The sequence below is a fragment of the Blennius ocellaris genome, assembly GCF_963422515.1.
Source record: "Blennius ocellaris genome assembly, chromosome: 9".
NCBI classification, from domain to species: domain Eukaryota; kingdom Metazoa; phylum Chordata; class Actinopteri; order Blenniiformes; family Blenniidae; genus Blennius; species Blennius ocellaris.
In genome coordinates this window covers 24,139,388-24,151,657 of record NC_137658.1, presented here as the reverse complement: position 1 = coordinate 24,151,657, position 12,270 = coordinate 24,139,388, and the positions used below count along the sequence as shown (strand labels likewise).

General features: G+C 41.8%; 1 protein-coding gene across 1 annotated transcript; it reads left to right on the top strand.

Moving 5' to 3' along the window:
• Positions 1-5,158: 5,158 nt before the first annotated feature.
• Positions 5,159-10,166, top strand: grxcr1a (glutaredoxin and cysteine rich domain containing 1 a; the record flags this gene model as incomplete). The annotated part of the gene is made up of 4 exons (XM_080501788.1): positions 5,159-5,557; positions 7,661-7,900; positions 7,974-8,039; positions 9,987-10,166. The coding sequence occupies 4 exons, from the start codon at positions 5,159-5,161 to the stop codon at positions 10,164-10,166; spliced, it is 885 nt and encodes a 294-aa protein (XP_080357914.1).
• Between the last annotated feature and the right edge of the window lie 2,104 nt (positions 10,167-12,270).

The window sequence follows — 12,270 nt, the reverse complement described above, 5'->3', positions numbered from 1 at the left end:
TGTTTTTCAATTTGTGGTCTTCTTCTCCCTTTTTCCACTTTCCGATCATCTGTAAAGGAATTTGAGTCCTATTTAACTGCACAAAAGGTGGTCTGCTAATAAAGTGTGACTGAGTTTAAATCCTTGTTTCACATTCTAAAAAAATTCTCGTCCTTGATATATGAAATGATTACCCCTGAATGAGATTTGCCAATATCGAGCCTCACCCTTGAAACCTGAAATGCCTCATCCACCTTCTTTAAAAGCAGCCCTGTCACATCAAACCATGATGAATTTTCAGTGTCCTTCAGAGATAATGAACAAGAACCAGGTTTAATAACCAGCTTATAAACGTTGGTGTGAGAAAGCTCTTGCCTCGGGGGCTTTTTGCTTCAGCAGGAAAATACTTTGAGCCACTTTGCAGCTGGGAGGAAAATACTGAGGGAAGAAGTAATGCAGCTTAAACCCTGCAACGGCTTTACTGGATTCCATCCCAGATGCTTTTAAAAAGGCATCTCATTGACTATGGAGGATTAAGCATCGGCTATATCATCCACTGATACCTTTGCTGCTATTGTGAAACTCTTGATTCTTCAGTGCTTAACGTTTTTAATGGGACACCAGCGTTTCTATATTTAAATGGTTTGATTCAGTCAATGTACTGTGTTCTACACAAACTCGAGTTGAAATCATTGGTCTTTTATAATGCTTTCATGCCAAACTATGGTTTTGGTGCACACGCAGCTGTAGCGACAACAAGCTTGTAAATTAAATATAAACTTTGTTTACGTTAACATTACATCTGCACACTGTTTTGCCATCCAATTGTCGGCTCAAAACAAGCAGCAGGTTGTCGCCCTCAGACCTGCTGCTGCACTCTTCATTCCTTGCCCACAGGTCTTGAGGGAATAATTGAACGGAGTGACATTAGGCTGTAATTGAATTGCATTCTGCCCCCTTGTGGATGCTGATCTGGAGACAGTGGGAAGGGTGAGACGCTTCTTTGGCCAACTTATCACCAAGTCAAGACTGAGTCATTTGACCAAATGTTCATGACAGCTCATCAGCAGCTCGTTCTGTAAAACCCGTGTAAAGACACGTTAAATTGTCTGTTACTGATAAAAGTTACTAGTAAGAGCTGTGAGGTGCATCGCCAATTTTAAATGTTGGACACAACATTGTTGGATGGTCTTCTTTATTTGTTTAGAGACTCAATCACTGGAATGTTTTTACTTATTAGTGTATTTTAGGTCTGCTCCCATCCTACATTCTGACCTACATCAGTCACAGAAACATAGACTCTTATTTTATTTTTTTTCATGTTTTTAATGTATTGACATTTTTCATATATGTTTTATGTGTTTATGGGCTTGGCTTGTCTGGAACTTTAATGCTGCTGCTTGTCTTGGCCAGGAAACGCTTGAAAAAAACGTTGTTTTTTTTAGGGAAGATAAAGGATATATAAATAAAAATTTGAACAAAAATGTGATAAAATTTTTTATGTCCTCTTATGTATTTTCATGTAAAGCTCTGTGTCAGTCAGAATTAGCTCTATCACAACAGCTCCAGCATGTTCTGCATATCAGTTACATGAAAGAATAAAACATCAATCATGCAGGCAATCTATGAACACATCAGTTTATTCAAGCAGCACAAAATTAAAATCATTTATCACCCTGCACCGTTGGGCTTCTTGGGGTTCAATCATAGCAGAGCCCACAATCAGCAGAGAAATTAAAGAGCGGAAAAAGTATTTATCTTTTCGAATAGCTTTTTTTTTTTTATAGCAGTTGAGGTGGCTGCTGCATTAGTGCTCCTGATGAGCAGAGCAGACGAAGATAAGCTCTTCAGGTTGAAAAGACGATCACCCTCACACTGTTCTCTTGTCTAAATGTGCTAAAGTGAGATAAAATGACTGCTTGACTCAACATGGCGTGGGAACATTTCACGGAACTCAAGATAAGCGCGTCCCCTCCTTTCCTGTCTTTACAGGAGGCTCAACAACACGGCCAGCATGTTTTCATGTTTGTTTTATCTTAATTCATCTGATGTCGTGCTTCTGCTGTTGTCGACACCAACTGAAGAGGTTTTCAGCTGAAATATGTGGGGAAGGTGTTGATTGACAAACTGCTCCACTTTAACATAAGAAAAAACTAATTAAAATGAAAATAATATGTAAAGACCATGACCGATTTCTTCCATTTATAGGGAGAGTGTCTTCAACTGGCAGGCAGAGAAACATAAGCAGCTTTATCCATGTGCTGACTGCCAATTGTGAAGTGCAAAGTCTCTAATCCATACATGACCGAGGCTATAATATAATATAATATAATATAATATAATATAATATAATATAATATAATATAATATAATATAATATAATATAATATAATATAATATAATATAATATAATATAATATAATATAATATAATATAATATAATATATTAGAATATAATATAATATAATATAATATAATATAATATAATATAATATTACACATATTTGATCAATTTTATGGAAAGCAGTTTTTATTTCCCTGTGTGACACTGCAAAGCTGAAACAACAAATCTTGAACTACTCACCCTTGACAATATTCATGGTTTGGGGATCATTAAGATGTTGGAGCTCTTTGTGCTTAATCATTAATGACTGCTGTCATAAAAATCTGAATGTTGGAAGAAATCTTGTCAATAAGATGAGCTGAGGAATAATATCTGCACTATAAATTGACCTAGTTTTTCCAGAGCGTATAGCGCAGGAAAGATTTCGGGGGCAAATGGTGCCTTTTCCAAGCATGATCTTTTTTTTTTTTTTTTTTTTCAAAGAAAGAAAAGCTCCACAGAGAACCATTAATGGGCAGTTCTCACTTAACTCGTCATCAGCTGGTAACTTGAATGCGGGATTTATGAGCAGCATTAATGTCCGACACAGTCACAGCCGCCACGCTGTCCTCCGGGTATAGGAGGTGGTTTCAAGAGATGTGGGGGTCACTTTGGATCAATATGACCTGCAACCACAGTCACACTCGTGGCAGCACTGCAGCTTCAACACGTCACTAGATCTTAGTTTCACACTGCCCTGACGGATTTTCTCTAATGATCAGCATGAGGTGACGTGAACAGGTGGTGGCATGCTGTGTGTGTGTGTGTGTGTGTGTGTGTGTGTGTGTGTGTGTGTGTGTGTGTGTGTGTGTGTGTGTGTGTGTGTGTGTGTGTGTGTGTGTGTGTGTGTGTGTGTGTGTGTGTGTGTGTGTTACCTCAGGGGCCACACTGTAGCACTCAGACAGAGTGGTGCTGTCGCTGCAGTCAGCTGACGTGTCACATCACAGAGGAGCTGCTTCATCACCTGTGACACAGAAATAAAGTGTGTGTGAGACGTCTCCGGGGCCCGATGCTGTATTGTACAACGGTGACACATTATACAGTCTGGTCCCCATGAACACCTGCACTCCCAGACACTGTCAGGAAGTCACAAATTTCACTTTACTACTTTTTTTTGTCTTCTATATCTTTTATACAAACAAAATCGTGTATGGAGGATCAATTGCATTAACCCCCCCCCCCAAAAAAAAAAAAAAAAAACATTCACATCAGAGTGTGTTTATGGAAGATATTGAACCCTGACTCGCTCCCAATCGAGGTTGATCACTTTATATGGCAACTGTCAATAGAACAGTGTGATTGCGACTGCAAAAAGGGAGAAAATATAGACTAATACAAGGTTTAAATCAGGGGTGTCAAACTCATTTTAGTTGAGGGGCCACATCCACCCTAACCTGACCTCTGGAGGCCCAACAAGTCAAACGTAACATATTAAACTGCAGATATGGACAAATGTTAAAGTCTTTCCTTCTTTTGATCCTTTTGTAACTGTAAGAATTTGCCAGTCTATTCTGAAATTTACATATTAAAGGAAATCAGATATTATTAAATAAAAAAGAACCCTCAGTCACCTCTATCTGGATATCATATTTTTATTCAGGATTAAAACAATTTGTCATCATCTGGAAATTGTTTTGAGTTTACGTGTCTAAAGTATCATTTCACATAAATTGGACACCTTTATTGTGAAAGGTGTTGTGTCATGTGACCTCCACAGACTACATTAATTAATTCTGACCAAGGGCGGTTTTGAACGTCATTTTTGCTGATCTAGTGTTTTTAGATCAGCCTCTGTCAGTTTTCATATTTATACTTAAAAAAAAAAAAAAAAAAAAAAAAAAAAAATGACGGGCCGGATTAGATGCTCTGGCGGGCCGGTTCTGGCCCCCGGGCCGCATGTTTGACATCCCTGGTTTAAATGGTCTAAAATGGTGGTTTGAATTTCTTTACCTTCATATGTGATGGAGTTTCACTCAGTGGAAAAGGGAAATCAACAGCCTTTGTAAATGTATTGAGTCTTCAAAACAAGAACAACACTAGAATAGCATTGCCAGTCAACACACAATGCAAAATGTTTCCCTTTATTCACATTGAAAAACAAACACAAATGTCCTCAACGGGCATAATAACTTGAGATCTGCACTTCCTGGTCACATCACTTCAAGTTGAATTTCCTTTTCAGACTCCAGTCAAGGCTGTCAACATAAAGGATGTCATGATTTATTCATGATAATCCATCATAATTGAAGGCAGGGGCTTTAAAATCCATTTCTGATATTACAGTTTAAGTTTTGGAGTAGGCTGAAGTCACAGCTCTTGCCTTACACTTTAAAATAATACATTTTTGTGTGTTTTGCATGGTGCGGCGGTGAAGCAGCTTTATTCCCATAGATTTAATAATGAATGTTGGTTTGGAGCTGTGACATAACTTCCCTGAGCGTCATCTTATCCCAGGAGGAGGACAACCCTGTTGGTTTGATTAAAGCATATGAGGTCAGGCCATTAAAAGTCTTCTGTCAAAGCTTTTGGTGAGAACTGTGTAAAGTTGTGATGAATAATTCAATGACAACTATCCTTTTACTTTGTGATGAGTTTGTTGTGTTGCCATGGCGGGGACGCATGTATAATTCACCGCGTGCGTCCTGCTGCGGGGCCGCGGCTTACAGGACCGCCGGTCATTTTTAGAACCCGCGGGGTTAATCGTGGCAGTAATCCACGGTGCAACACACCGGAGCCGCGCGTCTGAGCCGCGTCTTTACCCCCGAATGAGAGGCGAGGAGCAGGCCGGCGCGCGCCATGGAGGGCACGACGCACGACAAGCCGCCGCCGAAGCGCGTGAGGTTCCGCGTGGCCTCGGGCAACAGCGGCCGCGTGCTGAAGGAGATGTTCAAAGATGAGGGTCCGGCGGACTCCCTGGACTCGGACTGCACCAGCAGCTCGGACGCGGACCGGGCCAGCACCCCGTCCACCAGCGGGGACGCGCACGGCGGGCACCTGCTCGGGTACCTGGGCTCCGAGCTGGACGACAGCGGGAGCGAGCCCGACGAGCTGCTGCTGTACGCCGGGGCCACCAAGGACTGGACCTTCACCACCAAGAGGGTCAACATCCTGAGCAAGAACGGCACCGTGAGGGGGGTCAAACACAAAGTCAGCGCCGGGCAGACGCTCTTCGAAAACATTTCGACCACCAACAGTGTAAGTGAGCCAACTGGCCAAACCATTCACTCAATCACTAGTTAAAAACAACAACAACAAAAAAACTGTTCAAAACTCTCTCAACAGTGCAGATTACGTCAATATTTCAATTACATTATCAATTAAATATCTGTTTGGTAGCACTGTGAACTTTCCATGCACTCTTTATTTCTGGACTCAAACCCAGGTTCCTCTCAAGGTCATGGATTAGTGGGATGCACCACCAGGGGGGAAACAAACAACAGTATATCTCTGGCTATGTATACAAAATGTACAAATATGCAAACAGTATACAGAAAAACCTGAATTGTGTTAATGTGGGTGTAAATACATTCAGTCACCATCACTTCCAAAAGCAAAAGTCAGGACCAAACATTTTACATAAATAAAATATGGTATAAATAATATGGATATGGTAACTAATTAACTCCATCAAATCATACACACTAAACATAATATCAGTATAACTAACAAACACATAAAAACAATCAAATCGTGCAGATTTTTATTTCAATTTAAAACATAAAAAAGGAATGAATTGAAGTCCTTCTTGCATGCATTTGCTATTTGCCACATTTTACATGCATGTATAATAATAATAATAATAATAATAATAATAATAATAATAATAAATAACTACAATTAATATGTAAAATAAATGTGAACCAAGGAAATTCACAATTCACAGATTTTTCTTTGTTGATTAATGTAAAACTGCTCCAGATGCAGTATGTTACTCATTGACTCCTCCTTGATTTCTAACAAGCCGCTGCATCACTTCCCATCATTACCTGGATGGTTTTAACACCGGTTGCCATCAATGTCAAGTCTACTTACAGGAAGAAGGCTGCCTGTACACTGTAGCTGTGTGGTTTGGATAAAAGCTGACAATAGAGGACAAGGTCACAGACCAATTAAAGATTAATGATGCACTTCGTTAAGTGTTTCAGGAGAAACTAATCAGGTTAATGAATTCTCGGCACTTCGCTTTCTAGTATGTCCACACAAAGCGCTGTTTGTTATGCTGAGGTAACTCCCAGCCTGCTGCAAAAAGTGATCCAGAAGGTCATATCTAAGAAAGTGCTCACTGCAAAGTGGCATCAGGCGAAGACGAGATAAAGCCTCTCATCGCGATTATGTGAGATAATCTTTTGTTTAAGGTGCAGTGTGAACTCTTCTCAAGGTGAAGCAGTCGGATCGGATCCAAGTCAGGGGGAAAATCCAACATTTCAGGATGATTTATGATGAAACACATCTTAAAGTGTTATTTTACGACGCCGCGGGTGTGTTTTTGCACTGACGTGCCAAAAAGGAAAAAGTGTAACATGCATCTGTGATTGAAAAGGCTGGTCATCAGCTAAAGTCATCATCAAGTCTCTCGGAATCAAACTGATTTCCCAACTTTGTTCCAGTCACTATTTCAGAATGGCCACCTGGGACGCATGGTGAACATAATTTAAAGTATCAAAACCCATATTGAACATGTTAAGAAGTAATTAATGACCTGCATTACTGACATGTATTACTTACAACACACGTTAGCATTTTCTAATATGTTATTATCATTATATAGTGAGTCTGTTCACAAACAGCTCCAGTAACGTCGCTTGTTCGATCCTCACTTGAAAAAATCTGCTTCGTTTCAGAGATAAGTGTTAAAAAATCACAGCACTGCAATGAAAACAGAAATGAACAAAGTGAAATGTGACACCTTCAATTTATTTGTTGTTGTTTTTTCGAATACAGTTAGAAGAAGAGACCAAAACATGAAAGGTGTGTTTCATAGTAAGATAATAACCCTTCATTCCTTGACTTGTATTTTACTGATGACTCAGCTGTATAATGGGTTTGACATGTGATGAAAGTAATACTGTACTGATGTTGAGTGCAGTTTAATAATAAAGCAGCCAATGCAAAGTCAATGGTCTTTTTATTATTACTATTATTATTGGAAAAACTATAAATGACTCATAGGAAAAGACTGACGGAAGACACTGAGTCTGACCAAAGGCTTTGCTCTATAACCAACATCTATACAGTTACTCTCTCCAAACTGTAATCCACAATGAATGTATTAAAAACCTTCATCAAACACCCTCACAGACGGAGCTGTCCCTGGAGTTTGGTCGGATTGTGATTTACACCACGAGCTTCCGCGTGGTGCGGACGACCTTCGAGCGCTGCGAGCTGGTCAGGAAGATCTTCCAGAACCACAGGGTGAGGTTCGTGGAGAAGAACGTGGCGCTGGACAGCGAGTACGGCAAGGAGCTGGAGGAGCGGTGCAAACGCCTCGGGGAGCCTCCTTCGCTGCCCGTCGTGTTCATCGACGGACACTACCTCGGGGTCAGTTCTCGATGACCGTGAGGCCAACGGCTTCGTAATGCGCTCTTGGCTCATCGCTGAACTTGTCTTACAGGGTGCTGAGAAAATACTGGGCATGAACGAGTCCGGAGAGCTGCAAGATCTTCTGACGAAAATCGAGGTTGGTCTGCTGCAGAAATCCCATTATGATTAATTGATGTCGGTCAAAATGAGGATTTTTCCCGTGTTGAGCCAGCTGCTTCATTCAACCCATGCACATGTTGAATTATTCAGAGGTTCTTCTCTTGGATTTGCTGGAAAACATGATGTGTTAAAGCACATCGAGTATTAAAGCACACTATGATTGGAACCGCAACAAATGAGCAGATTGTGTTCACACCAAGCCGCTCAGAGGAACACAATGCAAACAGGCACAGTTTAGTGGCCTCCCTAGTGACGTTATCTATAAAACATGAGCAAACTGCAATGTAAAAAATGCATGTACGTCGATAAGCAAGCATCAATAATGAAGGACTTGCTATGGAGCCTACTGCAAACACATTCCTACACCAACATGAGGCTTCGTGTCTCAAACTAAATCTGCAGAAACTCTTTCTGCTTCACACTGAGTCACTCTGGTATCGTCACTCACACCAGTGCTGGCCTTTTCCCAGGCGTTGGCTGAAATCTGTGGTCCAGAAGCCCCCCCACCCCCCACTCCCACCACCAACACACACACGCTGGCAAAACCCTTACATGTGAATACAAAACAGTCCGATGACATTTAAGTGATGCATGCAAGCCACTGCCGGCTATTAAAAAAGAAGTGCGTCGTGCTCAAAGGTCATGCATACACTAATCAGTCCACCACTCGCCACCGGCATCAGTCAAGTATATATTCACGATTGCTTTCAGACCTAAGAACAGTTAGTGGAAGTTCTTCTGAAAAAGGAAAAGGTGAACAGACTTATTATCAAGACTGATTCATAGCGTAGCATGCTTATGTGCAGAGTATACAACTAAAACCAGGAAATATACGCGTTCAGAAAATAGAGACACGGGTTCTTGCCACAATGTAACGACTTGCCTGTTAAGTAAGGTTATAGAATGACCCAAATAGCGCTTTTCCACTAGTATCTACTCAGCCCAGCTCGACTCGGCTCGGTTTCGTTGGTTTTCCATTGCAATAGGACTACCGCGGGATGAGCTTTTCCCCGTCACCCCGACAGATTCTGTATCTTCTGATGCAGAGCGAACATGCACTGGACATCAGCTCAAATAATAAATGAAATAGCATATATTATTTATATATTAAAACTATTACAAAATGTGGATTGTTACAATCGTGCTTCGCTGCCCGGTGTTTCGGTTTCACTGGTGCCCCTGTTAACTCGTGACTCCTGCCACCAGTTGTTAGTAGCAGCTGATGTCAAAATAAGACAAACAAATGGAAAGTGTCTGGTACCAGGTACCAAGAAAGTACCATGTACCAGGAAAGTACCTGGTACCTGGTACTAACACGTCGTGGAAAAGCGTCAAAAGCAGGGTGAGTGGAGTCGGGCTGAGACGGAACGGTAAAGCTCCATATGTGTCTCTGAGTGAGCAGTTCATTAATATGTATTTATTCTAAAACAATTGCAGATAACTTCATTTATTTATGTTCTGTACTGTTTCGGGTCTCGGAGGGATGGAGCTGAGTGACCAGTCCACCACAGGGGAAACACAGACACAGACAAAAGTTACTCAATTGACCTCAGAATCATAGATTTGACTTGTGATCGATAACTAAATCAACGCAGTGGGGGACAAGGAAACCGTCATACAGAGGCTTCCAGAGGCTGGACGAATCAGCAGTGATCTCACTCTCCTCCAACCACTGCAATGCAACTACCATGAAGCCTGTGTAGATGACGTATCTTCATTTTTAGCACAATTATTCATGTGGACTTTATTTAGATGTCACTGCAACTAATGAGGGCTTTGGAGTCATTCTGCTAAAAGCTTGTTGACATTTCCCTGAAAAAAACAAAGTTAAAAATTAAAACCCTTACGGCATGGAAAGAGATTTCGTGTAACTTTGTTGGTCTGAGAAGTTGAAGTGTTTCCTGCTTGATGTCCCTCCTTTCAGAGGGTACAGCACCCCCAGACGTGCCAGACCTGCGGAGGCTTTGCCTTCATCCCGTGCCCAATGTGCCATGGCAGCAAGATGTCCGTGTTTCGTAACTGCTTCACGGATTCCTTCAAAGCCCTCAAGTGCACTTCCTGCAACGAGAACGGCCTGCAGCCCTGCGCGAGCTGCAGCCAGTGAGGAAGTGAAGTGCCTGACCAACCTTCCCCCGATACGGGACCCGATAACAGGAACCTGAGCAGGACTGCAAAGAGACACGCTGTGAAGCACCGTGGGCAGCAGGACTCGTACTCCATGGCCATTGCTCAGTTCACAAACGGGGTATTTGTAATAAAATATGTGGATTTGGTATCGTGAGTCAAGACTTCATTCTGCATGCAGATTTTCCAGTCTTTGTCTGGCAAGACAACAGGTCTGCAGGTCTGACCCTAAGTCATGAACTAGTTTCCCCTGGAGCACACCGAAGCTTCCCTCTATTAGCGAGGAGGCTCCTGCATTAACAATACTCACGTCACTAATCCCGTATCAGACAGCGTTAAGGATAACAGATACTCCACAGACGGGGAGAGAGAGAAAGTGAAGGGCTCAATTTGCAGGAAGCAGGAAATTCGAACTTTGTTCACAGCCTGGGCAGGAAACACTGTTCGACTGTGTGAGACCTTCATTCATGACATGAGGGTAAAAGGTCAGCGTCTAAATAACACCAAATATCTTAGTTCAAATCTTAGATATTCAATTCTCTTTTTTTTGCGAGAAACAAAATAAACATTTTCTCCTAAATCCTCCTTTTATCTTCAACCCTAACCTGATGGTAGGAGTGTAGTCACATCAAACAATAACTTTATTACTTTCAGCTCACAGGAAGCTGCATGAAGTTAATTGTTTATTAAGCAGGAACATCCCCCCCCCCCCCCCCCCCCCCCCTCAACCAATCACCTACTTTCAATGAAACTCCTGCATGGTTCTATAAGTTCAAAAAGGCTTATGGCACACAAATAAATCAAGAAATCCAACGCATGCTTTATTAAGACTTTATATGTTTTTGTCCCTTTGCACAGATACAGTCATATCACTCAGACAGGATACAGCAAAACCCCACAGGTCTCTTTAAGTGTCACCATTAGATTTTACACAGAAGCATAAGCAGGTGATCACGCAAAAGGAAAATCCACCACAAAACTTTTTTTTTTTCGTGGTGAAAAGTGCATTTCTGGTATAGGTCACAGGGTCTGAGGACAAATAATTAAACCCCCCTTCAGAACAGGGAAAATTACACCAAACACTGAAAGTCAGTTATTAACTCAATGGCACTTGCCTCACAAAAATGTGAAATATTAGATGAATGTCCCTGGTCTTTACAGTGCTTGGCACAGATTGACAAACTGTGGATTTAGAAGGAGGTGCCTTTTCAACAACCTGAGCCATCCCACTGGGGTTGACCCTTTAAAATAAATTATATATATATATATATATATATATATATATATATATATATATATATATATATATATTCATTCCTTCTGATCATTTCTGATGCATTCAGAGGAGGAAAATACAAGAGGATGGGGTTTATTCATAAGCCTCCAGTGTGATGATTGCAGCCTCCATGACAAAGGCTGACGTTCATGCAGGGGCAGTAGAATTGGTTCAATTATGCATTGGCTGCAGATAAAGAGTCGGGTTTGCATTAAATTATTCAACCGAAGGGGGGAAACCCCAAGATGTTCCAGTTTTCTTTTGACCTCAAGAGGACAACAGTGCATGTTGTTTTTCCCCCCCCTGCATCGACACGACAGTTAAAAGAGCAGTCACCCATTGCAGCTTGGTCCAGACGCAGTCCTCAGACGTTCTGTACCGGATGACGTCATGGTCGGTCCGGTCGGAGAGGAGGCGCACAGCTCTCTATGCTGTCATAGCCCTGTACAATGCTGCTTGAACACGATTAGACAAGGCAGCACTGTAAAGAGGCTAAAAGCGTAGAGCAGGGTGATGATGATGATGATGGTGATGATGGTGATGGTGATGGTGGCGGTTGGTCCTGATGATCCAGCACCTGAGACTGAAACAAACAAACAAACAAACAACACATCAAATAGGAAATCCACACACAGTCCGGGTGGCTACAGTTGTTCTGCGTGCAAAAAAATGATTGTGCTCATGTCTTTTCTCTGATTCAATGAGGACTAAATGGGGGTCGGGGGGTTGTGGTGGTGGAGGGGAGGCTTCAGAAGAATCCAAGACCCCCTCCTCCTCCTCCGTGCAGGTTTACTGCGCCCCCATCCGA